We start from the raw sequence: 26755 nt of genomic DNA on the forward strand, positions 1-26755 counted from the left end.
TCAGCCCTTTGAGACACCATCCCTACGCTACCACTCTCTGCCTACAACACCACACATAACAACGACCATTGTTCTCGACCCGCACTTGCATCCATCCCTGCCCGTTAGTTCGGCTGCTCCTGTAGGAGAGTTACGACCACGAACACAGGATCAAAACCTGCACCCAAGAGCCCCTGTCCGAACACTTCCCTCGCACATACTTCCCGAGCCGATTGCGCACCAAGGCCAGTTATCACGAACTCCCACCTGGCCCGGGCCGCAAAATCAACTACAAATACCCCTTGGGCTGACTCGAGAGCGATCGGTGTCACAACCTCCATACGTCAATGACCCTATAAGCCCCTTACATCATGAAGGGCAGAGGAAGCGTTCTGCGTCTAACCTTGGAGCAAGACCTGATACATCTGACTCGGGGTTCTAAGCATAATATGAGGATTCACTGGATTTATCCGACGACGATTTCTGTCCCATGACGATTTCTGTCTCATGACGTAACAATCGATCAGAGGACCGTATATGCCTGCATTGAAAGTGCGTATGGCATCTATCGCGTCACAGTATTCGCCGAGAACGTAATTCGCGATCCCGGCGATCAGTACGAGCAAGACCGCATCGTCATTATCATGTGTGGACGAGTTCGCGCTTAAATCATGTATCAACAGACTTCGACAGCGTTCATACCCCACGAAGAACTAGTAGCTTCCGCATCCTAGTTGCGAGTTATAACTCACGATGTAATCTATTCTATACAAGCGATTTCGCTACATCCTGTTTATACTCATCTCGACTTCGCCTTCCTACCCATTGCTGCCGCCGCCTTTGACGCTTAGTAATTCCGTCCTTGCTTTACTGGGATGACACTGGTCGCATAACTCCTTGTGCTAACTTCGTGACAAGGCTTACTCCGTGGACGTGAGCCATAGCCACCCGTGCCGGGCGGAGTGGCCTGCACACGCCCGTAAGATATCAGAAACAAACGTCCAGTACCGGCTTTCTCCCATGTCTAGCGATGAGTCAGCCCTCAAAAGTGGTGATACAAGTCGCTTAACGCCCCATCACAGCCACACCATTTCTCATCCGGAGCTAGTCACTCCTGATTCACGCTGGGATACTCAAAGAGTAAACGTTGGGCTATGGGGCGTAAATTTGCCAATCGTCAACCGGGCCAGCCTAAGTTATCTGTAATACTTGCCGACCGATCAGGCGCCTTTAATCGATTCGGACATGCCGTTTATTTGTCTTCCACCATACAGACACCACCATGCGCCAGCCCTACGTTGCGGTCTTGATTCATCTCAAGCAGCTTTGAGACATTCGCGCATGAGTAGGGCTTCAAGAGGTTTATTTGGGCAGTTTCGAGGAATGAGACACCAGCAACGTATCACAGCAGAGCTAGTCTCGGATTCGCACTTGCTCATTGAGCACAAGAGAAAGCTACTAAGGCATGGGTTTGCTGGTGGCGACCGCTAACGACTACTACCCGTACCGTGTAACAATCATGCACAGCAGCCCTCAACTGATAAACACAGCATTCTCTGGTTGCATCCTTCAGCTGCTTCCTCTTCCTTCTTGCCCACGTTCAAGTCGCATCACGTCCCGATTTCATTCTCGCCTGACGTCTTACGAGATTTCATACCCAAGATGGGTGTCTTCGGCATCTTGTCTCTCATTATCACGCCCTTCGCGCAGCTCGTGTTTTCCGTGTTCGGCTTTGTGTTCACAGCCCTCGTCCTACGCATCGTTTACTGCCAGTTCTTCCATCCCTTGTCGCAATTTCCAGGGCCATGGTGGGCGACATCGTTCTCGCTCGTCGGCGCCATCATCTCCGTCAAGCACAGAGAGCCTCAATTCCTCACCTATTTGGTGAACAGATATGGCAGTGCGTACAGTGCATCCTCCCTGCTCCCACGCCTCCGGTCTCCGTCGCACCGACGTTTGTCGTATGACGTGCAGCCTCGCCTTGCATTCATTACCTGCGGTGCAACGCCACATCTCCGCGTTGACAGGCTAACATCCCGTTTCAGCTGATCGGCCAATCCGCATCTCGCCCACTATGCTGATTTTTCCGCGCCCTTCGGCCGCAAGAGACATATACTGGGACCCGAAGTGTAACCTCAAGAGTGGGCTGTATGGCACGGGTGCGCTGGGTCCACCATCGCTCTTCACGACGCTTGATGGCGAGCAGCACAGGCAGCTGCGCAAGGCGCTGTCCAATGCGCCGTGGACGATTGGGCAGCTGAAGAATAGGTGGGAGCATCGGTTTGATGAGCAGGTTATAATTTTCATTGAGAAGATGAGGGAGCATGTGGAAGCGGGGAGAGTCGTGTGTTTGAGCGACAAAGTGGCGGAATTTGCGGCGGATATCATGAGCATGATTTCGTTCACGAACGCCTTTGGCTGTGTCAAGAACCAGCGCGATGAGAAGCTCATATTGACGAACTGGAGGATCGGGCTCGACTTCTTCGGGTTTGTGGGCCGCTTCAGGTTTTTCCGGGAGAAGATCATTCCGATGCCGTATGTTGGGCGGTACTTTCTCCCTTCTATAGACAATGAGTTGGGCATGGGATGGCTGATGTGCGAGGCTGATAGGCAGGTTACGGCTCGGGAGAAGTTGGTTGCAGAGAAGGGGTTCGACGACACACCGGATTTCCTACAGCAGTAATTGCTCCCAGTCTGGTAACATCATGAACGTCTGCTAAGATACGACCAGCTGCCTCGAAGCGCGCTACTCCGATGGTTCTCCCCTAACACCAGTCCAAAAGCGCTCTCACGTCACTCTTCTCATCCAAGCCGGAGCCGACACAACCGGTACTGCGCTCGGATCGATCCTGCGTTTCATCACCACCACTCCTGGCGTATTCGATCGCGCTCGCGCGGAAATTGATGAAGCAGATCGCGCCGGACACCTCTCGACACCTATTCTATATGAAGAAACGCGCCGGTATCTGCCCTACTTCGTAGCCTGCATCAAAGAGGGCGTCCGTTTGAACCCATCTGCCACTAATCTCTTCGCACGCATCACTCCAAAGGGCGGCAAGGTCATTGATGGCCACTTCATCCCTGAGGGTGCAGAAATTACGACCTATGCGTATGTGATGCAGAGGGATAAGAAATTCTATGGAGAGGACGCGAACGATTTTAGGCCGGAGCGGTGGTTGGAAAGCGAGAAGAGGTCGAATGAGCTGGAGGCGGTGCAGTTTTCGTTTGGAATGGGGCCGAGGATATGTATTGGGAAGGACATTGCGTATATGGAGATGTTCAAGTTACTGCCTGAGGTGAGTCTTTTGTGCGCCCGCGATGAGAATCGAGAAGCTGGAGCTGACGCTGGAACAGGTCGTGAGACGCTTTGACATTGAGGTTCTCCAAAAGGGCAAGTATGTTGTTGCAGGTGGGGTTGCGTACAACCAGCATTTCATGGGAAGGTTTGTGGAAAGGATGAAGGGAAAGGGGATTATGTGAGCTGTAGTCTGTGGGAGGATCCAACGCTGTCGACGTCGTTCCCTACACTTACGAGCGATCGAAAAAGACCTCGCCCGGGCGATATAGTTTCTACACGTGTACTTCTGATCTAGCTGGGTGAAAATATTCTGAAGCATCCAACCAACAGGTCTAATTCACCTCATGATTCATTGGAGGAGGAAGGGCTCGTATTGCAGTTCCACCACTGCAATGTTCCAACACGATAAGTTGAACCACACTTGCTGGGAAACGTCGAAGCAGATATTGCACGCAGTGAGGCGGCAAGCCAGTGAGCGGTATCAAAGCGGTAACATCATGGAATTTGCCCGTTCCACCATGTCTTGTCTCTGGCCGACCAACACTCTGAGCTGATAGACTCTTATCTTAGCATACGCTTCTATTGCCGTTTCCGATTGCAAAGCCCTTTCTTCAGCTGTAGGGGCGTAGTATTGGAGCATGGAAATAGGGTTTCTTGGCTTTTCCGAGCCGAGATTTGGGTGCCTTTATGCGGGATGAGTTGCTGGGCATGATCAGAACGATCATATTTCCATGGTGCGGACGGATGAACACAATGAAGACGCACGAGGCTTGCATGTTATCCAAGATAGACTTCCCGCATCTCTTTATTTCGGACATATATTGCCACTCGTCACATTTTCTGGTGCTGATCGGCTGCACCAACGACCCGGAATGCTTGTGCTACACGCGTTTGCCACGCACATCTGTTCATCACACTCCAGTCCCATGATTCCGTATTACATGTCAGGTACTTACACTCTAACATCTCACCGTATATATCTGAGCCGACATTGACATGAGCGCTGGGCTGGCTTTTGGACAGGTACGCTGGCGGGAGGCTGGGTCAAGGTGTGACAAACACGCGGTTCTGCGCAACAAAGAACGCCGACCTTGGGTCGTAGCGTCCGTTTCCAAACCAGTGATCTCGCAGGATTCGCATGTGCTATGCATCTGGGCAGGCCTAGCGCACATATCTTGGAACCGCCGACAGAACGACGTCGCACGGTGGACGCGAGATGCCACGGCTTCGGGTTGAACGACCCCTCAATGTATGAGCATGATTGCACGAAATGCAAGGACCGGAGCAGCCACGGAACAGCCACCAGAAAGGGCTAATAGGACCGTGAGGAGGCGACCGTTGGGCGCGAGTAGTGAACCGTCGCTTGCCCGCACATACACGACTATGGCCTTTGTGAACACGGATCGACAGGCTGCTCACGAGGGCATTGTGCCTGAGAAATGGTAAAGCGTTTCGCAGCAGAGAAGAGTTCCGCCGAGGGCCTAACTGGCAAAGTTGAGCTGCTGAGCGTTTATCGCTACGTGTGTCCGTACGCTCGACGGACTGTCCGCTCGTTCGTGGTGCGCGACACTATACTTTCAACCCAACGACTCGAGCCTCGCGTTCAAAGTGTACTGGTTACCACTTGCGCATTAGAAGCGTTCGTTGCGCATCACTCACCTCAAATCTACACCGCTACCCCGACCTGCACACCATGGACAGGCCACCGGAGCGCCCCGCCCATGCGAACGAAAATCTAACAGTATCCGAAATTGGCGTTTGCGTTGGCAGCATTGTTCTAGTCACCATTACCATCATTCTGCGATATACAGGCCGATGGATACTCCAACAGCGTATGAACGCCGGCAAGGGAAGACGGGGCGAGCGAATCTGGGGCCTCGACGACCGTAAGTACATCCGCGTCGCAAGGAGAACCACCTACACAAATTATATTAATCGTTCTAGTGTTCAATGTCTTGGCCTTCCTATCTTTCTACGGCCTTGTTGGTGCCGTCTTGGTCGCCATCCATCGAGGCATGGGCGTACACGTCGACGTTATCGTGTATGACCGAGGCCTAGCAGGCGTGACTGCATACAGACAGGTGAGTTCGATGTGGATCAAAATATTCTACACTGAGCCACCCTTTGTGCTTCATGATGTCGTTCGCGCAGGCTTACTTATCTCCACTCAGGCCATCTATGTCTCTGCCCTATTCTACAACTTCACCCTCGGCATGATCAAGCTGAGCGTGCTGTCGCTCTATCACCGGATCCTCCGAGGTGTGCAGTCAACAGCACTTCGAACAGTTGTCTGGATAGTTTTTGGCATTGTAGCCGCGAACACGTTTGCTAACGTCCTCGTCGCGATGTTCCAATGCCACCCTATCAAAGCTGCTTGGGACAGCTCGCTTAAGCCAGAGGACTTCCGGTAAGCTTTCTCGTGCGCGGTCGGAGCATTAAGGTATGCAGCTGACCAGTTCAGATGTGTTGATATTAACGCGTTCTATCTTGGCAACGCAATCACAGGCGTCTCCACGGATGCGATCGTGTATTTCCTGTCGATACCAATAGTTCTGCCCCTGCACTTGGACAAAAAGACGAAGCTGCAGCTTCTCGCAACCATGCTTGTCGGTGGATTGTAAGTGAAATAACCCATCTTGGATTACAATGTGCAGAGGATCCGGCATCGTTCGCATCAGGGGCGCTCTGACTGATAGCTTTTCAGTGCGGTTGTGACTTCAGCTGTCCGCCTCGGATTTATCCCAGCTCTCTTGAAAGACACCGATATCTCCTACGCCATGGGCATTCCGATGAACTGGTCTGTCGCTGAGCCAGCGATCGGAATCCTTGTTTCGAGCATGCCTGCTATACGGGCCATCCGCTATGTCTGGCGCAAGCCCGGCGAGGACTCATACGGCTCGGGAAGCGGCGAGGCACAATCCACGCTTCGCAGCCGCGACGGCCAGATCCAATTGTCGGAGGTCAGGACGGGAACTGACGCTGAAAGCGCCAAGACGAACGAGAGTGAAGAGGGCCTGGTGGTCGACAGGCAGTCGGGTAGTCCAGGGCAGGGCAAAATCAGCAGGACAACGGAATTTGAGGTTTCATATTCGACGGCGGAGTAAGGTCTTATATTATGTCTCATGACTTGGTTAGACAGGATCATGGCGCTTGATAGACGGATGTGTATCAGTTAGCTAGCATCATTGGGTTCAAGCTTTCGTCCTCGAGTTCCGTGACTTATAGGCGGAACTTCTCTGGCATTGAGACAAAGCACCCGCTATGATGAATCGAGGTCTCCGATGAAGTGTAGGGGTCAGGATTATGCTCCAGGTAGATACATATCTGCGAGAGCGATCTCGTGGCCGGAAATACTCCGCGAAAGAGATGCCCAGGAACCCCCTGTTCACGGAAGATTTCACATTGTGCATGAAAACACCCATTGTACTTGGACACGGGCCCGTGACCTAGCATATCAGTGCGCTGCGAAGGCGCGTGTGTGTATGTTTGTCTTTCCAGAATGCTGCACGTGATTTAGCAGACAGCGAACAGCGATCGAGTTGCCCGCGACGCAATTTCCCGTGTCAAATACAGACATTCGTACTTTGCATCTTGCAATGGAAGCGCCGGACTCTGTTGTTCATCCTCGAATTTGTCCATGTCGCCCAAGGGATTCTTTCGTTCGGGCATCTAATGCCAGTCGAATGGATGCAGGATGGTGATGCAAGGTGCAGCCACGATACTGCATCGGCAATTCAAGAAGCCGAAGTTAGTAAGCGGGTCGGCTTGCCATATTCGACACTATCCTCATCATTCTCACACCGGTGACATGCCATGCAGACGCTTCTGTGCGGCAAGGCTGCTCAACCTCACGCCATCTGTAAGCTGAGGTAGGTTCGCTTGCGTAACGAAGCTATACCGGCACCGGGAGCGGACGGCATGTACCGAAGGATCGCGCACCGTGCTGGGGCGGCAGAAGAGAACAGCCATGTGGAAATCCATCTGGTATCATTCGCCGCTAAGATATATCTAGGCTTTCGATTAGTTCATTCTTGTACCGTCCTCTTTTAGTACCTTCTCTTTCTCATACGGCAATCCGCTCTGTAATCGTCCAGCACCATACACGCCCAAAAGATCGCCCTGGGATCCGCAATGGTTCTTTACAGCCTCGATTTGTCTCCGCACTGCTTTGTATGCGGGTAACTCGGCCCCGTGTGCTTCGGCAAGGTTTAATACATGCGAGGAAACCTTTACGGCCATATCGATGGGCACCAGCGGCTACCTGGTCAGCTAAGCGATTCAGGATTCAACAGGGGAAACACTTACGTTATCGACGTAGTATTGCCCCGATAGCATCTGTCTCGAGTACACGCCAGCAGCGCCAGGCCAAAGGATGTTGATGGCGTCGTGCATTACTTCGTTCATTAATCCTGTCTTTTCCGCAAGAACATGGGTTTCTGCAACTGCCTCAATCATCATCAGAATCATAACGTTCCCGATGAGCTTGAGATGCGATGCTGTCCCAACTTGTTGCTCACTCAAGTTGACAACGCCGCGAGCGACCCTGCCACACCGTTAGCACTATTAATCCAAAGCGACAGGTATGGCTTACACGCCTTCCAGGTATGGCAGTATTTTTGTGACCGACTCTTTGGGACCAGCTGGGACAGCTACCAATTTGCCAGCCATGGCTATTGTAGGCTCTCCGAAGACTACGCCGCACTCCGTTAGATCGATTCGCCTGGACGATTGAAATGAGAAGTCTTACCTGGCATAGAAATGAACTCTGCGCCTGCTTCCCGAACCCTCTCTGCCAGCCGGTTTGAAGCCTCTGAGGTGACAGTTGAGCTCTCGACGAAGAATTTCCCTCTGACGTTGGTGTCTAACATCCTGCTGAAACATGAGAACACGGCGTCTTGAGTCGCTAGGCACGACCATATGATATCGGCATCTTTGACAGCGTCCAAGAGATCTTCTACCGCGTTGGCTCCGGGTCCAACAAAAGCAGCCCATTCGCTGGCTACTTTGTGGGTCCGATTCCAGAATGTAACGGGCTTATCGAGGTTGCCCTTCTCGACCAGGTTCTTACTCATAGCCTGGATATGCTTCGTTAGTGAGGGCCTTCACATCTTCATGGTAGCTTTACCTACACGTCCCATAGCGCCCATCCCAAGATACGTAAACTTCGGCGCCATTTCGGATAGCGTGTGCAGGATAAACTGTTTCGTGAGATTGAACAAGGAAGGGCCTTCGGCGGATTAAGACATGGCATAGACCATAAATTGCTGACAGGGCCAGTGCTAGGGTTCCCAATACCAGACGCGGTATCCGACCTCTCAATCGCCCGAAGCTTGCAAATCAGCCAATGTAATTTTGGTCCAGCTACTCGGCAAGCACCTATCGCATCTGGTAAGTAGAAGGCGGTTCCTTCGGTGTACGAGGATCGGTTGCATGGGGCGCCAAGCCGAAAGAAGCAGCATGCATGCATACCACCGGGCCGCTAGAGCGTCCCTCGTACTTGCAAGGCTCAAGTCACACCGCTATGTACAATCCTGATGCCGATAATACTCACGAGCAAAGAACGTCATCAGCTATACTCAGCCCTAAGCGCGCGAACCCACGAATCTAAACGAACAGGACCGTCTTTGGCATACTGAACTCCAGTGTTGAGATTCCGCAAAGTGACTCACATGCCCGATCCTGGCCCCGAGACCGGGGTATGATCTAATCAACCGACAACTTTCGAATGATTTATCTGATCGGAAATTTGTCCACGACTGCTGGCTGAACAAGCTTTGTGTCAAAGCGTGTTACAATGAGCTTGATAGGATGCATGCATCAATGCCTCCGGATCGCATGCTGATCTTCCCATCTGATCCGGGAAAGCCACTGGCTGCACCGCCCAGAATTTCGACTGCTGGTACGCGGTAGTCGGTTTCTTTTCCGATTGCCGGAATGTGGTATCGACGGCAGGAGTACGCGTAATGTTTACGGTGCCAAGTTTTCTGACCTGCACGGTCAGAAAATGCTTACCATGAAGGACATTATCTCCAGTAATGATACAATCGAGCACGCAAAATACATGATAGCCATGTTCAGACTTGATTACTATTTGCATATGTTTATCATGTAAGCTACGCAGGGCACGTTATAGCTGAAAATGGCCATATTGCAGGCCAAGTCTCAATACGACAAGATCTATCCTCCACCCTCGGGTATGCGTTTCGTCCTTGATGACATGTCGCTCTTATAATACCATCAGCGCCGTACGCGATGGATCATATCGCGCGAGAACCGCCTATTGACAGCCATCACTGGCAGATTGAGCCTATCATCGCTTAACGCGGCCGACATCCTCGCAACGTCAACAAAGCAACTCAAGCTCAAATCACTAGTATACTCGTCATGCAACATTGACCTACGCCGGTGTAGACGAAGGAGCTTGTATTTGGTGTGTCACCACCCTCGCTCGCTATTTTAGAGCGGCATATGAAGCGCAGAGCCGGAAGCCGCGAGCTGAGAGCTGGGGGCCAGGGTACTTCACTAAGTACCAATCCCTTCGGGATTTCCGGAAATTCCCCGTTTTGGCTGCCGCGCGGGAGATGCATGGGTGGAGATACACTAGATGGGACTTCGATGACGGCGGTCGCCGTCTGTCACCTGCAAGCAGGCCATTCTTCAATTCCGGTTTTTTCAAAGAGGTGTGGAACTTGAGTACAAAATAGTCGAACATAGTGTCTATGTAAACCCCTTAACGTTCTTTACCCCACACAGGAGATCACGACACAATCTGGGAACCCAACCTATGGTCCGAGGCAGCAAATGCGGACGGAACCTCTCGGCCCACGATACATACGATCACCATTATGAGCTCGAAACAAATTTCTACCATGACAAGCTTTCCAGTCGTCCCGAAGAGCAGTCGGACCTACTCGAGGAATTACTAAGCCGGCCGTATGTAGAGTCATTCACGTTGTTTGCACGCCTTAGCCATTGCCATAATGTGAGCTGCATTCCGTTGTCCCAATCCCATGCTACCCGTGCAAGACCTCAAATGGACCAGCGAACCACCCAATTAGGTCCAGGATGTCAGCAACAATCGATGCTAACCACGAAGAAGAGCCGCCTCATCAATAAACCAGCGCAAGGGACTATGCCGCAGCTCTAGCACCCAGAAAGACATTTGAGCACCATATCCAAGCCTGCACAACTCACCTCGTCCCAGCCAAAGTGCTATCGTTGATCAATCCACCATGTCCTTATCCGCACCCTCCTTCTCCTCCACCTTGGGAGCAGCATAGTTCGACTCGACGGGGATATCCTCCTTATTCCCATCGACATCCATGCCCTCACCTTTCATCTTCTCCGCCTTCTCCACCGTCTTCTTTGCAAGTCCATTCGCCACACCGACCTCCTGCAGCTTCTTCAGGCCCTCCAGTGAGATCGTGCCCACCTGCGGCGCCGCCGGCGTAGAAGAGAAATCGGCTTTACGACCTGCAGCGAAGTTGAAGGTCGTGTTCGCGATTCTGCCTAGCTTCGCCTACTTGGGCGCGTGCTTGGAGCCAGCCATGCCGGTTGCGTCGGCGGTGCCGGGGATATCTGTGCGGATGGGGTGTGGGTTCGCAAACTTGCGCTTGGCCAGAGGGGTGGGTTCGCGGGCGTCGCTCTTGGGAATGGAGTCGGAGTCATTATGGGTGCGCCTCACCAAATGAGTGGCCTCGCGGAGCTCGTTAGTGTGGGCGTCGTACGAGGCCTTGTTCGTGGGTGCGGGTTTATGGCCGATGTCCATGTCCCCGGCATGGGTTGGGTAAACGAGCTGAGGCTGGGCCTGGAAGAGAGGGAGAGGCTTGATCTGTCCCATCTGCTCGGTGCACTGCCAGAGAGATGGGCGGTTGAAGTGGGCTTTGCGCTTCCAGCAGCCATTGAAGTTGGCGCCTTGGACCTGCTGGGCGATCTTGGGAAGAGCCTCGTTGAGCGCTTGACCTGAGCATCCCAGTAGCTCAAACATGCGAGATAAGACTGAGATTGCGAGTACGTGTGTGCTTTTGCGCGAGCGTTTTCGCATAGCTCTTGATAAATTGCTTTTGTGATTAGACAATCGCCTCAAAAGATAGCAATTGACGTTGCCGACGTTGCCTCTAGCTCGTGTCGGGGTTGAAATATGTTCCTCATCATCTCATTAAAACGTGTTTATTCATGACCATCAAAACGTAGGCCTCGTCCTTTCTCCTTTCCACAGCCCCATAACCTCACCAGTCTCGCCAACCCAATCCCTCACTCCGTTGATGGCCTTCTTCGCCATCCCCGCATTTGTCCCGCTCCGCTGTCTTCGTCGCCCCTCTGTACCCGTCACGGCTGCTCCGCTTCCAAAACCAGCCGCAGGTGTCTTTCCCGGACTTATAAAACTGCTTCCCTCGCCTGTCGCGTACTCCGAGCCCATGGACGGCAATACGTTCTCTCCTGCAGAAAGCGAAACAAACAACGCAAATGGCACGAGCCATACGCACAGCCCGAAGTACGATGCGATCTCGGTAAAGGTAGGCATAGCGGGAGCATATGGGTCGCGGTAGGAGTAGGAGTCGCGGGGTGGCGGGGCGCTGAAGTGACGGAACCAGGCGTAGTGGTTCAGGATTACAAGACCTTCATAGTACATTAGACATGCCCGATCTACACGATTGTTCTGAGAGGAGAGCAAACATACCGCAGGAAACCAAGAACAGCGGGTCGCTCAGCTTAACGATTGGGAACCTCCTCAGGTTCTGCGCGTAGATGACATGCGACACAACGCTCAACGCGCTGAGCCCAAGCGGAAAACCATCGACAAGCAGAAGAAGTATCTGTATGGCAACAACACCGATAATCAATCTTGTCAACAGCTTCTTCGCCAACACCGTGTGTTCCTCGACCAGCTCAGAAAGATAGTACAAACCCGAAGCTATCCGTGGTTAGCACCAACCCTCAAGTACCATTCACGTTATCGTGGATGATGCCAGCTGCTTACCGATCGCCAGCGTCAAGAACGCAAAACCCAGCACCACGCCAACATATCCGAGTAGCGGCAATATCCACATGTTGGTAACGTGTCAATTGTGCATGAAAGCTGCGTTGGACGCGATGAGGTCAGAGGGCAAAGGTGGCACTTAGCGGAACAAAGTTAGCGCGATGCCGGCGTGTGGGGCAGGAAGGACATGGACAACACCAAAAAGTTGTCGCGAAAGGCGAAATCTTGGCGGTGGAAGTAACTGCGCGCTTGTACATGAGACGCCGCTCAAAGCTTCACGACACAAAAAGACCAATCCGAGATCGTGATCGAGACGTTACAGAAGCTCAAAAGCAACAGCCACAAAAATGTCGCGCCCGGAAGACATACTGTACGTTTCCCGTCTCCCATCGCTCCCCAACCTTCCGAGCACGCTGACCCCCAACAGCCCGCCCGACCTCTTCTACAATGACTCCGAAGCCCGCAAGTACACCACCTCCTCCCGCATCCAGCGCATCCAGAACGATATGACGCACCGCGCCCTCTCGCTCCTCGATCTCCACTCCCCCTCCTTCATCCTCGACGTCGGCTGCGGCTCCGGGCTGTCCGGCGAGATCCTCTCGAATTCCGAAGAAGAAGGCACGCCAGGCGGCCCTCACGTCTGGATCGGTTTCGACATCTCCTCGTCCATGCTGGGCGTCGCGCTCGAGAAAGAAGTCGAGGGCGACCTGTTCCTCGCGGACGCGGGGCAGGGCGTGCCCTTCCGGCCGGGCACGTTCGACGCCGCGATTAGCATCAGCGCGATACAGTGGCTGTGCAACGCGGAGACGTCGGAGGACAGTCCGTTAGGGCGGCTGAGTCGATTCTTTGGGGGCCTGTATGCTAGTCTGAGGAGGGGTGGGCGCGCGGTATGCCAGTTTTATCCAAAGAATGACGAGCAGAAGAAGATGGTGAGCCAGGCGGCGATTAAGGCTGGTTTCGGTGCGGGTCTGCTCGAAGATGATGAGGGGACGAAGAACGCGAAGACGTATCTGGTGTTGACAGTTGGTGGAGGGGATCTTGATGGTGACATTACGGGCGTGGTGAGGGGAATGGATGGCGTGGATGTCATGGCGCGGCCGGGGGTTGCGAGAGGCGCGAAGAGAGGGCAGGAGCTCAAGGGAAGCAAAGGATGGATCCTGAAGAAGAAAGAGCAGATGGAACGCAAAGGCAAGGTTGTCAAGGCAAATTCCAAGTACACCGGCAGGAAGCGGAGGGTGCAGTTTTAGACGTTGTACTTAGGAGGGAGATGATACCACGATTCACGAATTCTGCATAGCGAAAGGCGTTTCATCCGCTAAGGAGGGTATAGATGGAATCGATTCATGCATGCTAGCTATATATAAAAGTACAGCTCTATTCACAACCAGCAGCCCGCCCTACTGTACACTTCGCAACCGCTGTAACCAAACCATGAAGAATAAGAGCAGATCGCACGCAGAATGGATGCGCCAAGCTCCTCGTTGGTCCGCGTTACCTAATCAAGCATGTGTGAAAATAGAAGCCATCTTCGCGATAGAGCACGGAACAGCTGACTGCAGTACATCGGGATGCAATCATGCCTTCTCCATCGCTGCCAAGATCGCCCTCGTGAACTCTTGGGTGGTGGAGTTGCCGCCCATGTCGCGAGTTCGGACCTGGCCGTCCTCGATTACCCTGTAGACGGACTGGGAGATGCGGTTGGCGTGGTCGTCAAGACCAAGGTGTCGCAGAAGCATAGCGGCGGAAAGGATCAAAGCGCTGGGGTTGGCCTGGTCCTTGCCCTTGATGTCGAGACCGACGTGACGGCAGCCGGGCTCGAAGACGGCGACATTGCGGCCCATGTTGCAGCCAGGCACGATACCAGGGCCACCGACAAGACCAGCTCCGATGTTGGAGAGGATACCTCCGTACAAGTTGGGCATAACCATGACATCGAACTGCTGGGGACGCGACACACACTGCATAGAGGCGTTGTCGACGATCATGTCGTTGTACTCAATGGTGGGGTAGTCCTCGGACACCTTCTTGCAGGTGTTGCGGAAGAGACCATCGGCGAGCTTCATGATGTTGGCCTTGTGGATGCAGGTAACCTTCTTGCGGTTGTTGGCAAGGGCAAAGGCAAAGGCGAACTTGGCGATGCGCTCAGACTTGGCGCGGGTGATGATCTTGAGCGACTCGACAACGCCATCGACGGACTGGTGCTCCAGGCCGGAGTACTCGCCCTCGGTGTTCTCACGGATGATGCAGAGGTCGATGTTCTTGTGGCGCGTCTCGTAGCCGGGAATGTTCTTGATGAGGACAATGGAGGCGTAGATGTCGAGCTCCTGGCGCAGAGCGACGTTGAACGACTGGTGGCCGGAGCGTTCGATGGGCGTGTGGAGGATACCCTTGAGACCCAGCTTGTTGCGCTTGAGCGATGCAATGGCTTCGCGGAAGAGCTCCTCGGAGTGCTTGTTGCCCGTCTCGACACCGGTCACGTTGACCTGCTCCCACTCGATGGGCACGTTGTCGGCCTTGAAGATCTGCTTGACCGACTCGGACACCTCGGCACCGATACCGTCACCTGCGCTTTGTTCAATACATGTCGAATCGGGGGAGTGCGTCTTGCGGAAGGCGCGTACCAGGGATCAGGGTAACGGTGTACTTGCCCCCGAACTTGGTGGGCTTGAAGATGTCGTGGTTGACCGTGGCCATGCCTGCGCGCTGTCAGTCTCGCCATCGCTCCATGAGGCATGAGGCTCTGCGCGTACTACGGGTAGCCATGGACGGGCCAGCAATGCATCGTGAGGCTGGTCGCGCGCCCCGCAGGAGCGTCTGCCGTGCGCGTTAGCTATAGTGCTCCATTCGCAGTTCAATGGGACCGTGGGAGGTGCGTCCGTACCTGCGCCGTCTTCTGGGAGGATCTTGATAGCATCGTGGCGGTGGGGTTGCAGTCTTCACGGCCGTGAGGGATTTGAAGAAGCAAGCTGGAGCTCGCGGCTGGAGCAAAAAGCAAGCCACTTGGCGCTATGACAACACAGGCCAACCTGGGATTTGGCCGCGGCAATTGTACACGAAAGGAAATTCTCGGAACCACACTTGTTTTTCTTCTATTCTATATCTGCGCGCTTGAGTGTGGGCGCAACAGCCACCACTGGAGGCTCACGCCATTTGCGAGGCTCAGAATGGCGCCTGCAGAAAACCCTTTTCGCGCCTTCCTCACGATGCGACCACATGTGAAAGTGGGTCTGCCCAGCTGCCATCTCCGTGTCTCCGAATCTTTATCTTGATCCCCATAACAACCCCGTCCTGCCCCAGAACGCTCAACGTGCTGTGAATAGTCCTCGCACAAAATCTTCAAGACAAGCGAGTGAAGCTGTACATGGCGCTTGCAGATGCACCGTTGCCCTTCGTCGTCTTGAACTATCTCTTAGCCTGCCGTAGTCCGCCTTCCTATTCCGTCTGGCCTTCTTCATATCGCGGACGCAGCACAAGGCCATGGTCTGTCGTCGTTCAAATCATATTATCTCACAATGCTCCGAACTGTCACAGTGCATCGTCAGACGTCTGCTCACGGGTCGGCTTTTGAGCTAGTTGTGGGGTAATTGCGCGAGGCTCCGCATTTATCTACTCTGCTACCTAGCACCGTCCGTCTGTTCACGCTTCGCAACACTAACACCATATCCAATCGAAAATGGAGGAACCTAGCATCGGATGGGTAGGCTTGGGTAACGCAGGCTACCCTATGGCCGCTTGTCTTGCGAAGAAGGGTCACAGGCTGCTTGTTCGGGATGCAGACCCAACTCGAGGCATCGAGTTCGTCGAGAAGTATGCGACGTCGAGAATCGCCACCTCAGACCCAGACAGCTTCCAGAACTGCGACGTCGTCATCACGATGCTGCCGAACGGAACAGTCGTCAACGACGTGCTGTTGGGTGCGAATGGCATCGCTCCACATCTGAAGCCAGGCATGTGCGCCTCACATCTTGATCACTTTTGGCGTGCATCTTATGCGAAGCAGGATCGGTTGTCGTTGACACCAGCTCCTCTTCACCGTTCGATACGAGAGCTTTAGGTCTTGAACTGAGCCGTCTGCGGGTCGATCTGGTAGACTCGCCCATCACTCAGGAGCAACTGCATGCCATTGACCAAGGGGGCGCCACGCTCATGGTCGGTGCCGACTCTGCTGAGGCGCTCGAGAGAGTCATGCCCATATTGAAGGATATGAGTACGCACGTATTCCCTATGGGCGGTTTGGGTGCAGGCCACACCATGAAGACGCTCAACAACTACGTCAGCATTGGGAGTATCATCGCGCTGAACGATGCTTTGGTAAGCTTCGGGAAATCATAACCTTGAAAATAGAACACCTCGTCATGTTGTTTGTTCAAGAAACAACAAGTACTTATCGTTCCTCAGGTCACTGGTCAAAAACTCGGTCTCGACCCACAGACAATGATTGACGTCATGAACGTTGGTACTGGCGTCAACTTCTCGACAAAGTACTCTCACAAGAATCTGAAGTCGTATGACACCGGCTACCAACTAGAGCTTTTGGTCAAGGACGTCAAGATTGCAAAAGATGTGATCGCGAAGTCAGGCTTTCGGACAGAACTGCCTGCGCTGGCCGAGAGGTATCTTGAGGACTCGTTAAAGGTGGTGGAGAAAGGAGCGGATCATGCCGAAAGCTTGAAAAGCTGGGAGCAAAGAGCTGGTGTGGAGATCAAGAAGACTGAAAGAAGGGAGGGTTCACCTTGAGCTAAGTGCAGGCTTTCCATAGAGCATATTCCATATTCTCGAAGCAATCTCAAAATGTCCGCTTGTGTAGAACCACGAACTCACGCGTTACAGACACCTGAGCAGAGAAACAGTCAATCGTCTCAATTCTGAAAATTAATCTCATCAACGTGGTCCAAGGCAAATGCGATTAGACAAGCTGTTGTGATTGTTGCGTCGACTGTCCAACACATCTTGTGTCAACTTGCGCTATTCGACAGCATCAATATGCTTGAAACTTCTCTCATCCTGCGATAACATACGCCTCCCGGTGCGTCTTCAAGGAACTTGGTTTCAAGCTCCGTGAAACACGAGGTAAAAACTTATTCTACACCCTCGCTGAGCATCATTAGTCCTTCATTCGAGGTGACGTGGACTATCATGTTCCAATACTCGTCAAACCTTGCTCGGAATCTCACCTCCCACTTCACCAGTGTTGCTGAATTTCGAGAGCAGCCGCTTTCTCTCACTTGCGGCTTTGCGGCTACCACTCATATAATGCTTCACCCCGTGCTTACTCTCTTTGTTTCCTCCATCCCCTTTATTTTTCACTTGCGCCAATCTTTCTTCACGAGTTTCTTTGATATCTAACACACAGCGTCTGGGATTTGCGGACAAGAGCTTGGTTCCAGCGAGTAACTCTGACCCACAACTTGCGCCAACGCTTATCAGCACAAGCCAAGCTTTGCGGTCGACACCAGTTTCACGATTGCGCTCAATTTACACAAGGTCAAAAACCGTTCGGTTTGACACACTTCCCAAGATGAAGGTCGACGAGAAAGGCACCGACCGCCGAGCCGAGCTGCATATACATAAGCACGAACAGGTCGAGGAGCTTGCGGAGTATGGTCAATACATCGACCCGGATGATGCAGCGGTCTGCTGCTACGTGCCGATTGAGGATGGAAATATTGTCAGGGTTGCCGGAAGGTTCAACGGCACGGTAAGTGCAACGACTGTGGAGCTGCCCGAGGCACCTTTGCTAAGCGCAGTAGACCTTGGCTATTCACTGGGACCTGCGCGTCGACGGAGTGCTACGCAAGGCCAACAACATGATCAGCAAGGTGGTGAAAGCGCAGAAAGGTGTCAAGCTTGACGTCGAGGAGGCGCTGTACCTGATGGACGACGGCCTTAGTGAAGCAAAGCTCCTCGAGACCCAAATGAAGATTGTGCCTGTTTCCGGCTTCAACTTCACGAAGAATAGGGATAGCCTCGAGACGGTCGGAACCATCGAGATACGCCTTTACGTGCTCCGGACCTTTGGCGCTGAATTTCCTCGGGACACGTTTATGACTTACCTGGACGACGAGGATGAAGAGGAGAAGGACGACATGGACCGGAAGAAGGCGACGTACCTGACAATTGCCCCGGATTATATGGTCGATTTTGAGAAAAACTGCCAAGAGCTCGACAAGAAGACCGCAAATGCTTGGAAGAAAAAGTTGAACACGAAGCGTCCAAGCAAGAACCCTTGGGCTATCTTCCGCTTCCACTACCGTTCGAAAGGTACCTCGACCCGATGTCTGTTATGAAGTTTTACTAACACATATGCAGAGGCCATCAACGCTCAAGGCATGAAGCTCACGCACAACCCCAAGACGAAAGGCAAGGGAACGAAGACTCACACCCTTGAACTCGACCCCGTCCCGACTCTCGCCATTGGAGCCAAGCCTGCGAAACCGAACGATGGTGGCTCTACGCGTGATGATTCCCCAACACCTAGCCGCCCTGGTACTCCTCTCAAGCTGGATAGTCCTCTTCCGCGCCAGTTCACCCCACGCCGTTATACCTCGCCACCCAGACCTTTTGCGCAGAGGTCCACCGCTGTTGAAGATGCGTCCTCAGAGGCCGCCACTGCCGAAGAGCAGCCCCCCGGTGTCGAGCAGTCTATTGAGAAGATAACGAACGTCGAAGACCTCAAAGATAAGAAAGAAGAGATTACGAACATCGAGGCACCTATTGAGAAGGCGATGAACACCGGTGAGAGGGATAGTGGGAACGAGGGTGAGAAGAAGGACAACACTCTCAAGCCCTCCGAGTCCGTCCCACCCGCCCCAACGCTCTACATGCCCGCACCAACTGCACCAATGCTTCCAACCTCCGCCCTCACCCTCAAAACCACGCTCCCACCACAACCGCAACCCTCAAACGTCCCGCTTCTCTCCCGCTTCCCGCGGGCCCCGACCACAAGCGCACCAAAACCCTCACCATCGCCGAAACCCGCCGGCAGATCAAAGCCATGAAAGCGCGGCGCGAGACGGTCGCAAAGAAGCGGGCCGACCTCGACTCGGAGCTCGAACCGTACACGGCCAAGATGCGCGAGGAGCAGGAGCGGCTGGCGAAGGAGCTCGAGGAGGAGACGAAGATGTGGCGCGAGGAGAGTCAGGCGTTGAGGGATGATGCGGCGATGTTGGCGGAGATGAAGAGGGTACAGGGTGGGGAGTACGAAATGCGAGGGGATGGGGGAGCCTGAGATGACTTGGGGAGGTCAAGGAAAGGTGATGGGGGGAAGGATGGTGGCTCTCGTCTGCTGATTTCTGATTTGGGCTACAAATCCTGGGGTGGTGACCGCTATACTGGGTTTCTTGGGCTTTGATGGCACAACAAAGGGCGTTTAGGTTCCTCTGGAAGATTTTAGTAGACAGCTTTAGCGGGCGATCTCTGCAGGACTAGCTACTTAAGCACCTGTCTCTCTCATGGTTACCTTCGAGCGGATTCAATCCGAAAGAAAATGGCGTTTCGGGGGCGAGGTAACGGCCGAGATCATCACAAAGACACACCAGAGGTTTTCTTACGACAGGCTTAGAATTACTACTGAAACATGCTTAGTGAAGGACACGATGTTCGTGTACAGTAGGGTATCAATTTGAATCCTCGTGCGCCGTTTCATGCTCGCTTCCAAAATAGCTCAACAACTAGTCAGAGACACCGTAGCGCTGGTAGGGGCCACAGATCCTTCACGGTCCGCTCTTAGCAATGCGCATGTTGGCCTTGATGCGCTCGAGAAGTTCTGGTGTCGTGGCGAGGGGGGAGGGGTGGAGATTGCGCTCCAGGACAAGTTAGCGAAGGCTTCAGCGGCCGAGGAGAGGGACGTCAACGGGAATTGAGGTTCACATACCTTCTTCAGCCACGTCACACACTGCTCATGCGTCCAAGTTTCCGGGTCTGCGCCCCTTAGTCAGCACCACATCCACAACTCTTTCTCACAAACTTCAACCAAGTCAAATAGTTGTCGACTACTGGTTCTACGACCTCCGGGGCGCAGCAATACCCGTCGGCATAAACAGCCACAGTACAGGCATACCGCAGATGAGTATGAAGAGGAAGAGGAGGAGCATACCTCCTTTCGGATCCTGGCTGGGAAAAAGGTCTTCGCCCCAAATACTCCAGGCGGCGACGCCGGTAACGATCGCGGCGAAGGCGAGAAAAGGGCCCTGCATTAATTATTAATAATTAGAGGACGTTGGCTATTGAGACTCGAGACGCAAGATTGTCAGCAGCGACAAAAAGGCACTTGTGAGGATCAAAGCCCCTAAATGCGCGCGTGAAAAGCTCAAACATGAGGGATAGTTCCCAAGTTGTCCAAGTATCAGTGATTGAGGACGAACTATACTCGGGAATGGAACGGCGTTTGGGATCGAGATATTCGGTGTCCGGAACGGAAATGTCGTAAAAGGGTCCAGAGGTATATATTGCATATACGTTTGTAGAAGGGTATAGTTGAAGAAGGACTTACACGTTGGCTGACCGCACGGTCGATGGGGGTAGGCATGTTTGCGATGTCACGCGAGGGCCGAGATATTGGCTTCGTGATCCGCAGGTACTAGAGGCTTTGCGCGTAGGTAGAGCGAGTCTTTTCTTGTTCAGCAGCGCTATACAGGAAGATATAGAGGCAGGCAGCAGTAGTGAAGAGGCAAGCTGTCTGGATCAGGTTGACGGTGTTTGCGCCACACGTCGTCACCCGCAAACCGCACCATCCCGCTTCCAGTAACGCCTACTACCGCCCCTTCCTGGCCCGTGCCCCGCAAGCGAATTTCCACCTCCACAACGATTTCGTCAAGCCGACCGACCAGATCACCGACATCGATCCACCACAACCCGTCAAAATGCCGTCCGAAGTCTCCGACATCAAGCAGTTCATCGAGATCTGCAGGCGCAAGGATGCCAGGTGTACGTTGCCCAACTCGCCCGCACGCAATCGCGCCCGTCGCTAGCGAATGCACCACTACGAGGGGGCACGCGAGACCCTTGGGACGGTTGCTGCGGGAAGAATGCAGAGGACAATTGCTGACATGCCTTGCAGCTGCGCGCATAAAGAAGAACAAGAAGGCCGGCAACATCAAGTTCAAGGTCCGATGCGAGCGCTTCATCTACACCCTGGTCCTTAAGGACACCGACAAGGCCGAGAAGCTCAAGCAGTCTCTCCCCCCGGGTAGGATCCCCCGTTGTAGACACCACGGACAACCAAACTGACTGCGATCCCAGGTCTCACCATCTCCGACGTTGGCAAGAAGAACCCCAAGGGCAAGCGATCCGCATAAACGAGACGATAGTGGGGTGAGGTGTTCATGAATTAGAGGGAAGCGAGGACCACACGAAACATGATGGGACTGGCGGACGGCGTCTCTTCGGTTGACATTCTTCAATGGCATACTGGAACCCTTCAATGAGTGGGACCAAAAATGAAAAACGTTAAAACTTCACTATCGCTCGACACATGCATGCTGCTCGGACGATTTCGTTGTATGGTTTTGGTCAAGCTAATATTTTCGGAGCAGATGTTTGGTGAACTACACAGCCTGAGTTGCCAGCTTCTCCGCCATCGACCCGCTGGATCCAGAGCCACAACCTTCGCATTGTCGTACGTTGAATTTGAACTGGTCCTTCCGATCCAGATACACAACCTTGTCGCTAAACCCCGCCTCCAGCACCGCCTTCTTGAAATCTGATAACGGTGACAGGAAAACGTCGTAATCATCGTAGTGAATAGGAATGGTAAGATCCGGATTGATGAGCTGCATCAACTGCACGCCCTGCTTCGCATCCATCGTTACCATCAGCAGCGGCATGCTCGGTCCAGGTATTGTCGTTCCACCCATATGAATCAGCATCAGGTCGATGTTCTTACCCCTGTACCGCTCAGGGATTTCCTTCAGCTCGTCGATCATAAGAGTGTCGCCTGAGATATAAATGCGGTATCCATTCTCGAACTGCGAAGCCATTAGTACTTGCATGTCATGAACGTTCGGTGACTACACACCTGCTCAGGACCCTCTGCATAGCCAAGCTCGATCATCCATCCATTGATCGGAGGTACCGCTCCGAGTAAATCGTTCGCGACCGCCAGTGGCCCGGGTGGTACATGCTTGCCTGGCATACCCGTGATCTTGATACTCGGCTTCTTCTGCTTCGTGGCCTGTTCGCCCTTCACATCGAGCTGTAGTGACTCGAAGAAGTCCAACGCATGCACATGCGTAAAGCTCTCCTCGCCCTTCCCCTCTAAGCATTTTTTCGCATGCGGGGTTGTAATAATCGGTAACTCCCTCTTCAGCTTATCTTCCACTAGTCGATCAAAATGGTCCTCGTGGTAATGACTCAGGAGCACAGCGTCTATCCGCGGGAGTTCCTCCAGGTCAATGGCAGGGTTGGTTTGTCGGGTGCCGGACACGCCAGGGCCGAGGTGCACATGGTCGCCTGCATGGAGGAAATTGGGGTCGGTTAGGATGCGTGTGCCTTCCCATTCCAGGATTGTCGTCGCAGTGCCGATGAAGTAGAGGGTTGCATTTGTGTTTTGCTCCTTCGCATTTGACGGATGGACCTTTGTGGTCTTTGCTTCTGGAAATGCTTTCGCCGCGACATGGTCCTTGGTGGGGAGGCCCGAGGTTGCCAGGTCGATGGTGAGGTGCTTCATGGCTTTAAATGTTGCGTTCGAGGGTTGGGACCAGGGCGTGTCTCTTGGTGTTCAGTGTTGGTGGCTGATGATTGTAAGAATAGTGGTTGCTGCTTTTCCCGGCGATTAAAGCAGTGGTACAAAGGACAACAAGAGCATATGGCAAAAAATAAGAAATGCAGTTCATCCCGTGTGTAACAGGCCATGACGACACGCAGTGATCATGTTTCGTGAGCTGTGATTGGCTTGAATAACGCGTTGTAAAGCTCGGAGACAACGTGAACGACCTTGCATCTGCAGGATGGGGCAGTCATAGTCATGGTGGAACGCGGGTTTACCTTCTCGGACTCAACCTTCGTCGTGTTTACGGGTGCTACTTCCTGGATATGGTGGGAGTTCCACGCCGCGGGTAGGCGCACGACCATGCACGCGATTGCGCATCTCGGAATGCAGGACGTAGGCGATTCGAACCCGGAGTTCCTGAAGCTTTCGGTCAATGTCTTCTGCTCTGTCTGTATGTCTCAAGCATCCATAACGAAGAAGTGAACCCGCTATGATATCTGTGATGGAAGCATGGCCTCACTCGCGTAAAGCTAGATCCCTGTCGCTCAGAGGCCAGGTATCCAATGGGAACACTCCTTACGCCGCACTCCCAGACTGAAGACAGCTGTCAATCCGCATCTCTCCATTGCTCCGTAGAGTAAGGGGCAGACGTCATTACATTTGCTAACCGCGGGTCTTTTCACAGTCTCCGGGACCGGCGCGAAACGACAACGGCCGGCCAAGCCGTTCGAAGCCATCTTGAATGTACTCGCGCGACCCCTTCAACCTCCGCAAAGCCCCCCCCTCCGCGCTCACATACCTCCAATCCGCCGCGTCGCACGCCACCACCGTCGCCCAGAGAGCCACCGGGAAGGCTGCAGAGGCGGTGTCAGAGACGGTCCAAGCCGCGACCGATAAAGTAAAGGACGCAGACATGTCCTTCAAGCTGCCAAGCAACGTTCCTAATTTCGACAACGCCCAACGACGCTTCGAAGACCATGTCTGGAACAAGTTCAGTGGGAACGAAAAAGAACTGCCCATGTACAAAGATAAGCCGACATACGGTGCACGGAAAGGTGGTTGGTTTTCGGGGAAGAGGAGGGTTGGTATAATTGCGCTCGTGGTCCTGGGCACGCTATATTGGATAGGGTGGTCGAACAGAGGAGGCAGTGAGGGAGGGATGGAAGAGGGCAAGAAGACTAGCTGGATACCGGGTGGACAGACAGGAAAGAAGGGCATCGATTGGAACACACGGAGGGAGAGTGTCAAAGATGCATTCTTGCTGAGTTGGAAGGGCTACGAAGAGCATGGCTGGGGTACGTTGCGCATACTTTGCGACTGGAAATGAGCTCAGCTGCGAACGGATGAGTGTAAGAGAGCTGACGATTCCAGGATACGATGAATACCACCCCGTCGCGAGAACCGGTCGATTCATGGCGCAGCCGAATGGAATGGGATGGATAATCGTGGACGCATTGGATACGCTGATGGTCATGAACCTCACGAAAGAGCTGAAACACGCGCGAGAGTGGGTATCCACCACGCTGAACTACGAGAAAGACCAAGATGTGAACGTCTTCGAGACAACGATTCGCATGCTTGGCGGGTTGCTGTCGGCACACTACTTGCAAGAAGCGCTACCTGGGATAAAACCTGAGAATGCGAATGACGAGGATCTCTTCCTGGAGAAGGCAGTTGATCTTGCGGATAGATTGATGGGTGCTTTTGAGTCGCCATCCGGCGTCCCATGGGCGAGTGTAATCTTGAAAACAGGAGAAGGCAAACCCTCACATGCAGATGGCGGGGCGTCTTCAACAGCTGAAGCTACGACACTGCAGCTTGAACTCAAGTACCTCGCCTACCTAACGGGAGAGCCGCACTATTGGGAGAGGGCTGAGAAGGTTATGGAAGTTATCGACAACAACGGCGCCAAAGACGGTCTTGTTCCCATCTTCGTCTACGCTGACAAAGGCAACTTTCGTGGGGAGGAGATTCGCCTAGGCAGCCGTGGAGATTCTTACTATGAGTATCTCATCAAGCAGTACCTACAGACGCAGAAGCAGGAGCCCATCTATCTCGACATGTGGAACGAGTCGCTTGGCGGAGTAAAGAAGCACCTCCTTACCTATTCAAAGACCGCACACCTTACTGTCCTTGCTGAACGTCCGTCTGGCTTGGGTGGACACGTTCACCCCAAGATGGACCACCTCGTATGCTTCTACCCCGGCACCATAGCGTTGGGGGTCACCGGGGGTCTGACCGTCGCCGAGGCGCGCAAACAACCCGGCTGGGGCAAGACCCAGGAAGATGATCTCATTCTTGCACGCGAGCTTATGAAGACATGCATGGCGACATACCGCGTCAATCCCACGGGTCTCGCAGGCGAGATCACGCATTTCGAGCTTGATGACCCGCCACGCATGTATCGCCAAGAGGTACTGCAGTCCAAGGGCAACCTCGAGACGGACGAGGATGCAGACTGGAAAAATGATCTCATTGTCAAGCCTGCGGATTCGCACAACTTGCAAAGACCTGAAACCGTGGAGTCTCTCTTCTACATGTGGCGTATCACTGGCGACGAGCTTTACCGTGAGTGGGGCTGGGAGATGTTCGATAACTTCGTCAAGCACACCATCGTCGAGAATGGTGGCGGTTTCACGAGCGTCAACGATGTAAGGACTGTGCCGCCGCCTGGGAGGGACAATATGGAAAGCTTTTGGCTGGTAAGTCGACCCAATCTGGGGCTCTGGTCTCGAAGTAGTCATGCTAATTGATGCCTAGGCCGAGACGCTGAAGTATTTCTACCTCCTGTTCAGCCCGAACGACCTTCTTCCGCTCGACCAGATCGTGCTAAACACAGAGGCGCACCCGTTCCCCAGGTTTGATGCGAGCAAAAAGCGGTTCAAGACGGGATGGAAGAGGATACCAAGGGACGACAAGGGTGATTTGATCAAGTCTTAAGGAAAGAGAGGGTTGCGGGGTTCGACTTCTTCCTTGTATGATTCCCATGTATTATAAAGGCTTCGATATGTCGATGGTATTTCTAGCGACTTCGGCTCTGCGGAATGTATGTGTGGGATATGATGCGCAAGAAGATGCGACCCAGGATCAGTGAGCCATGCTGGCAGCAGAGTGTCTCGACGTCTAACGTGACAATGCGGACTGGGCCGGGAACGTGATCGCTTGCACACTGCAGAGTCTGGATTTACGGTCAGACCGATAGCGATGATATGTTGGAAGCGCCAGTGGAGGAAATCCATGCATGTTCTAAGTCGTATATAGACACAACAAACGAGGCTTGAATAGGTGCGTGGAAGACTCCTGAACGAATCACGGCAGTACGACCATGAACTTATCCGAAATTCTTACACACTCTTAGCAAGAGACGTGAGAGAGTGTGCTAGACGACTGTACACAACCCGAACTACCTCCCTTTGCATATATCGACAACAACTCTAAGTCCTAAATTTCCTTGTCGTCCCGTGTTCAAATAGCGCTTCAGCCACGATGAACGGCCATGCCTTCCGCCGAGCATCGAGCTTTCCTAATTTGATCACTATGACTCCAGCTTAGGATAAAATTCGCCAGGAATGGGATCTAGATCTGCAGTATGGGGCCAAATCGCCCGTCGATCTTCAGCCTCACGCTTGATGCGTCGTCCATGCGTAGAATTGCACGCGAAGTTAATACACAGGTACTATTACTCTAAGATCGCAGAAGATTAACCACATTGACTCTAATCAAGAACCGGAATAACTTGACAAAATTACGGACCCCCACCGGCTCTAAATAACGCCTCGCTCACTTCTCA

The 26755-nt window shown here is 53.3% G+C and overlaps 13 protein-coding genes across 13 annotated transcripts; 8 read left to right on the forward strand and 5 right to left on the reverse strand.

Annotated features, from left to right (window-relative positions):
• Positions 1-1641: 1641 nt before the first annotated feature.
• On the forward strand, positions 1642-3459 carry CC84DRAFT_1190487 (cytochrome P450; the record flags this gene model as incomplete). The annotated part of the gene is made up of 4 exons (XM_018181121.1): positions 1642-1879; positions 2025-2658; positions 2711-3275; positions 3334-3459. The coding sequence occupies 4 exons, from the start codon at positions 1642-1644 to the stop codon at positions 3457-3459; spliced, it is 1563 nt and encodes a 520-aa protein (XP_018030766.1).
• A 1511-nt stretch (positions 3460-4970) lies between these two features.
• On the forward strand, positions 4971-6570 carry CC84DRAFT_1209370 (uncharacterized protein; the record flags this gene model as incomplete). Its single annotated transcript, XM_018182215.1, has 5 exons — positions 4971-5163; positions 5222-5358; positions 5449-5684; positions 5739-5894; positions 5982-6570. The coding sequence occupies 5 exons, from the start codon at positions 4971-4973 to the stop codon at positions 6379-6381; spliced, it is 1122 nt and encodes a 373-aa protein (XP_018030767.1). The 3' UTR covers positions 6382-6570.
• A 727-nt stretch (positions 6571-7297) lies between these two features.
• CC84DRAFT_1155177 (6-phosphogluconate dehydrogenase 2) lies at positions 7298-8848 on the reverse strand (the record flags this gene model as incomplete). The annotated part of the gene is made up of 6 exons (XM_018176921.1): positions 8829-8848; positions 8407-8653; positions 8025-8352; positions 7869-7968; positions 7577-7820; positions 7298-7534 (listed from the first exon to the last, which is right to left on the reverse strand). The coding sequence occupies exons 2-6, from the start codon at positions 8449-8451 to the stop codon at positions 7298-7300; spliced, it is 954 nt and encodes a 317-aa protein (XP_018030768.1). The 5' UTR covers positions 8452-8653; positions 8829-8848.
• Positions 8849-10293: 1445 nt separating this feature from the next.
• On the forward strand, positions 10294-11243 carry CC84DRAFT_1209372 (uncharacterized protein; the record flags this gene model as incomplete). The annotated part of the gene is made up of 2 exons (XM_018182216.1): positions 10294-10857; positions 10899-11243. The coding sequence occupies exons 1-2, from the start codon at positions 10600-10602 to the stop codon at positions 11241-11243; spliced, it is 603 nt and encodes a 200-aa protein (XP_018030769.1). The 5' UTR covers positions 10294-10599.
• Positions 11244-11459: 216 nt separating this feature from the next.
• Positions 11460-12327, reverse strand: CC84DRAFT_1102137 (DUF396-domain-containing protein; the record flags this gene model as incomplete). Its single annotated transcript, XM_018174947.1, has 3 exons — positions 11460-11896; positions 11958-12191; positions 12258-12327. 3 exons carry the CDS (start codon positions 12325-12327, stop codon positions 11460-11462), a joined length of 741 nt encoding a protein of 246 aa, XP_018030770.1.
• Positions 12328-12479: 152 nt separating this feature from the next.
• Positions 12480-13642, forward strand: CC84DRAFT_1168507 (williams Beuren syndrome chromosome region 22 protein-like protein). Its single transcript, XM_018179412.1, has 2 exons — positions 12480-12627; positions 12685-13642. Exons 1-2 carry the CDS (start codon positions 12605-12607, stop codon positions 13502-13504), a joined length of 843 nt encoding a protein of 280 aa, XP_018030771.1. The 5' UTR covers positions 12480-12604; the 3' UTR covers positions 13505-13642.
• Positions 13643-13730: 88 nt separating this feature from the next.
• Positions 13731-15366, reverse strand: CC84DRAFT_1168509 (isocitrate dehydrogenase subunit 1 mitochondrial precursor). The gene is made up of 4 exons (XM_018179413.1): positions 15139-15366; positions 15008-15071; positions 14879-14953; positions 13731-14820 (listed from the first exon to the last, which is right to left on the reverse strand). Exons 1-4 carry the CDS (start codon positions 15169-15171, stop codon positions 13832-13834), a joined length of 1161 nt encoding a protein of 386 aa, XP_018030772.1. The 5' UTR covers positions 15172-15366; the 3' UTR covers positions 13731-13831.
• A 183-nt stretch (positions 15367-15549) lies between these two features.
• On the forward strand, positions 15550-17064 carry CC84DRAFT_1168510 (2-hydroxy-3-oxopropionate reductase). Its single transcript, XM_018179414.1, has 3 exons — positions 15550-16204; positions 16258-16568; positions 16656-17064. Exons 1-3 carry the CDS (start codon positions 15931-15933, stop codon positions 16992-16994), a joined length of 924 nt encoding a protein of 307 aa, XP_018030773.1. The 5' UTR covers positions 15550-15930; the 3' UTR covers positions 16995-17064.
• A 711-nt stretch (positions 17065-17775) lies between these two features.
• CC84DRAFT_1209377 (uncharacterized protein) lies at positions 17776-19485 on the forward strand (the record flags this gene model as incomplete). The annotated part of the gene is made up of 4 exons (XM_018182217.1): positions 17776-17955; positions 18008-18518; positions 18567-19016; positions 19052-19485. 4 exons carry the CDS (start codon positions 17776-17778, stop codon positions 19483-19485), a joined length of 1575 nt encoding a protein of 524 aa, XP_018030774.1.
• Positions 19486-19805: 320 nt separating this feature from the next.
• On the reverse strand, positions 19806-20932 carry CC84DRAFT_1168513 (uncharacterized protein). Its single transcript, XM_018179415.1, has 4 exons — positions 20749-20932; positions 20353-20446; positions 20131-20177; positions 19806-20059 (listed from the first exon to the last, which is right to left on the reverse strand). The coding sequence occupies exons 1-4, from the start codon at positions 20782-20784 to the stop codon at positions 19970-19972; spliced, it is 267 nt and encodes an 88-aa protein (XP_018030775.1). The 5' UTR covers positions 20785-20932; the 3' UTR covers positions 19806-19969.
• A 186-nt stretch (positions 20933-21118) lies between these two features.
• On the forward strand, positions 21119-21553 carry CC84DRAFT_1221921 (ribosomal protein L38e; the record flags this gene model as incomplete). Its single annotated transcript, XM_018183313.1, has 3 exons — positions 21119-21182; positions 21316-21444; positions 21498-21553. 3 exons carry the CDS (start codon positions 21119-21121, stop codon positions 21551-21553), a joined length of 249 nt encoding a protein of 82 aa, XP_018030776.1.
• A 249-nt stretch (positions 21554-21802) lies between these two features.
• CC84DRAFT_1263385 (Metallo-hydrolase/oxidoreductase) lies at positions 21803-23027 on the reverse strand (the record flags this gene model as incomplete). Its single annotated transcript, XM_018185234.1, has 2 exons — positions 22273-23027; positions 21803-22222 (listed from the first exon to the last, which is right to left on the reverse strand). The coding sequence occupies exons 1-2, from the start codon at positions 22921-22923 to the stop codon at positions 21803-21805; spliced, it is 1071 nt and encodes a 356-aa protein (XP_018030777.1). The 5' UTR covers positions 22924-23027.
• A 375-nt stretch (positions 23028-23402) lies between these two features.
• Positions 23403-26265, forward strand: CC84DRAFT_1129074 (seven-hairpin glycosidase). The gene is made up of 3 exons (XM_018175819.1): positions 23403-24260; positions 24337-25667; positions 25726-26265. Exons 1-3 carry the CDS (start codon positions 23708-23710, stop codon positions 25903-25905), a joined length of 2064 nt encoding a protein of 687 aa, XP_018030778.1. The 5' UTR covers positions 23403-23707; the 3' UTR covers positions 25906-26265.
• Positions 26266-26755: the final 490 nt, after the last annotated feature.

Source organism: Paraphaeosphaeria sporulosa (assembly GCF_001642045.1).
Source record: "Paraphaeosphaeria sporulosa strain AP3s5-JAC2a unplaced genomic scaffold CC84scaffold_12, whole genome shotgun sequence".
Classification (NCBI taxonomy): domain Eukaryota; kingdom Fungi; phylum Ascomycota; class Dothideomycetes; order Pleosporales; family Didymosphaeriaceae; genus Paraphaeosphaeria; species Paraphaeosphaeria sporulosa.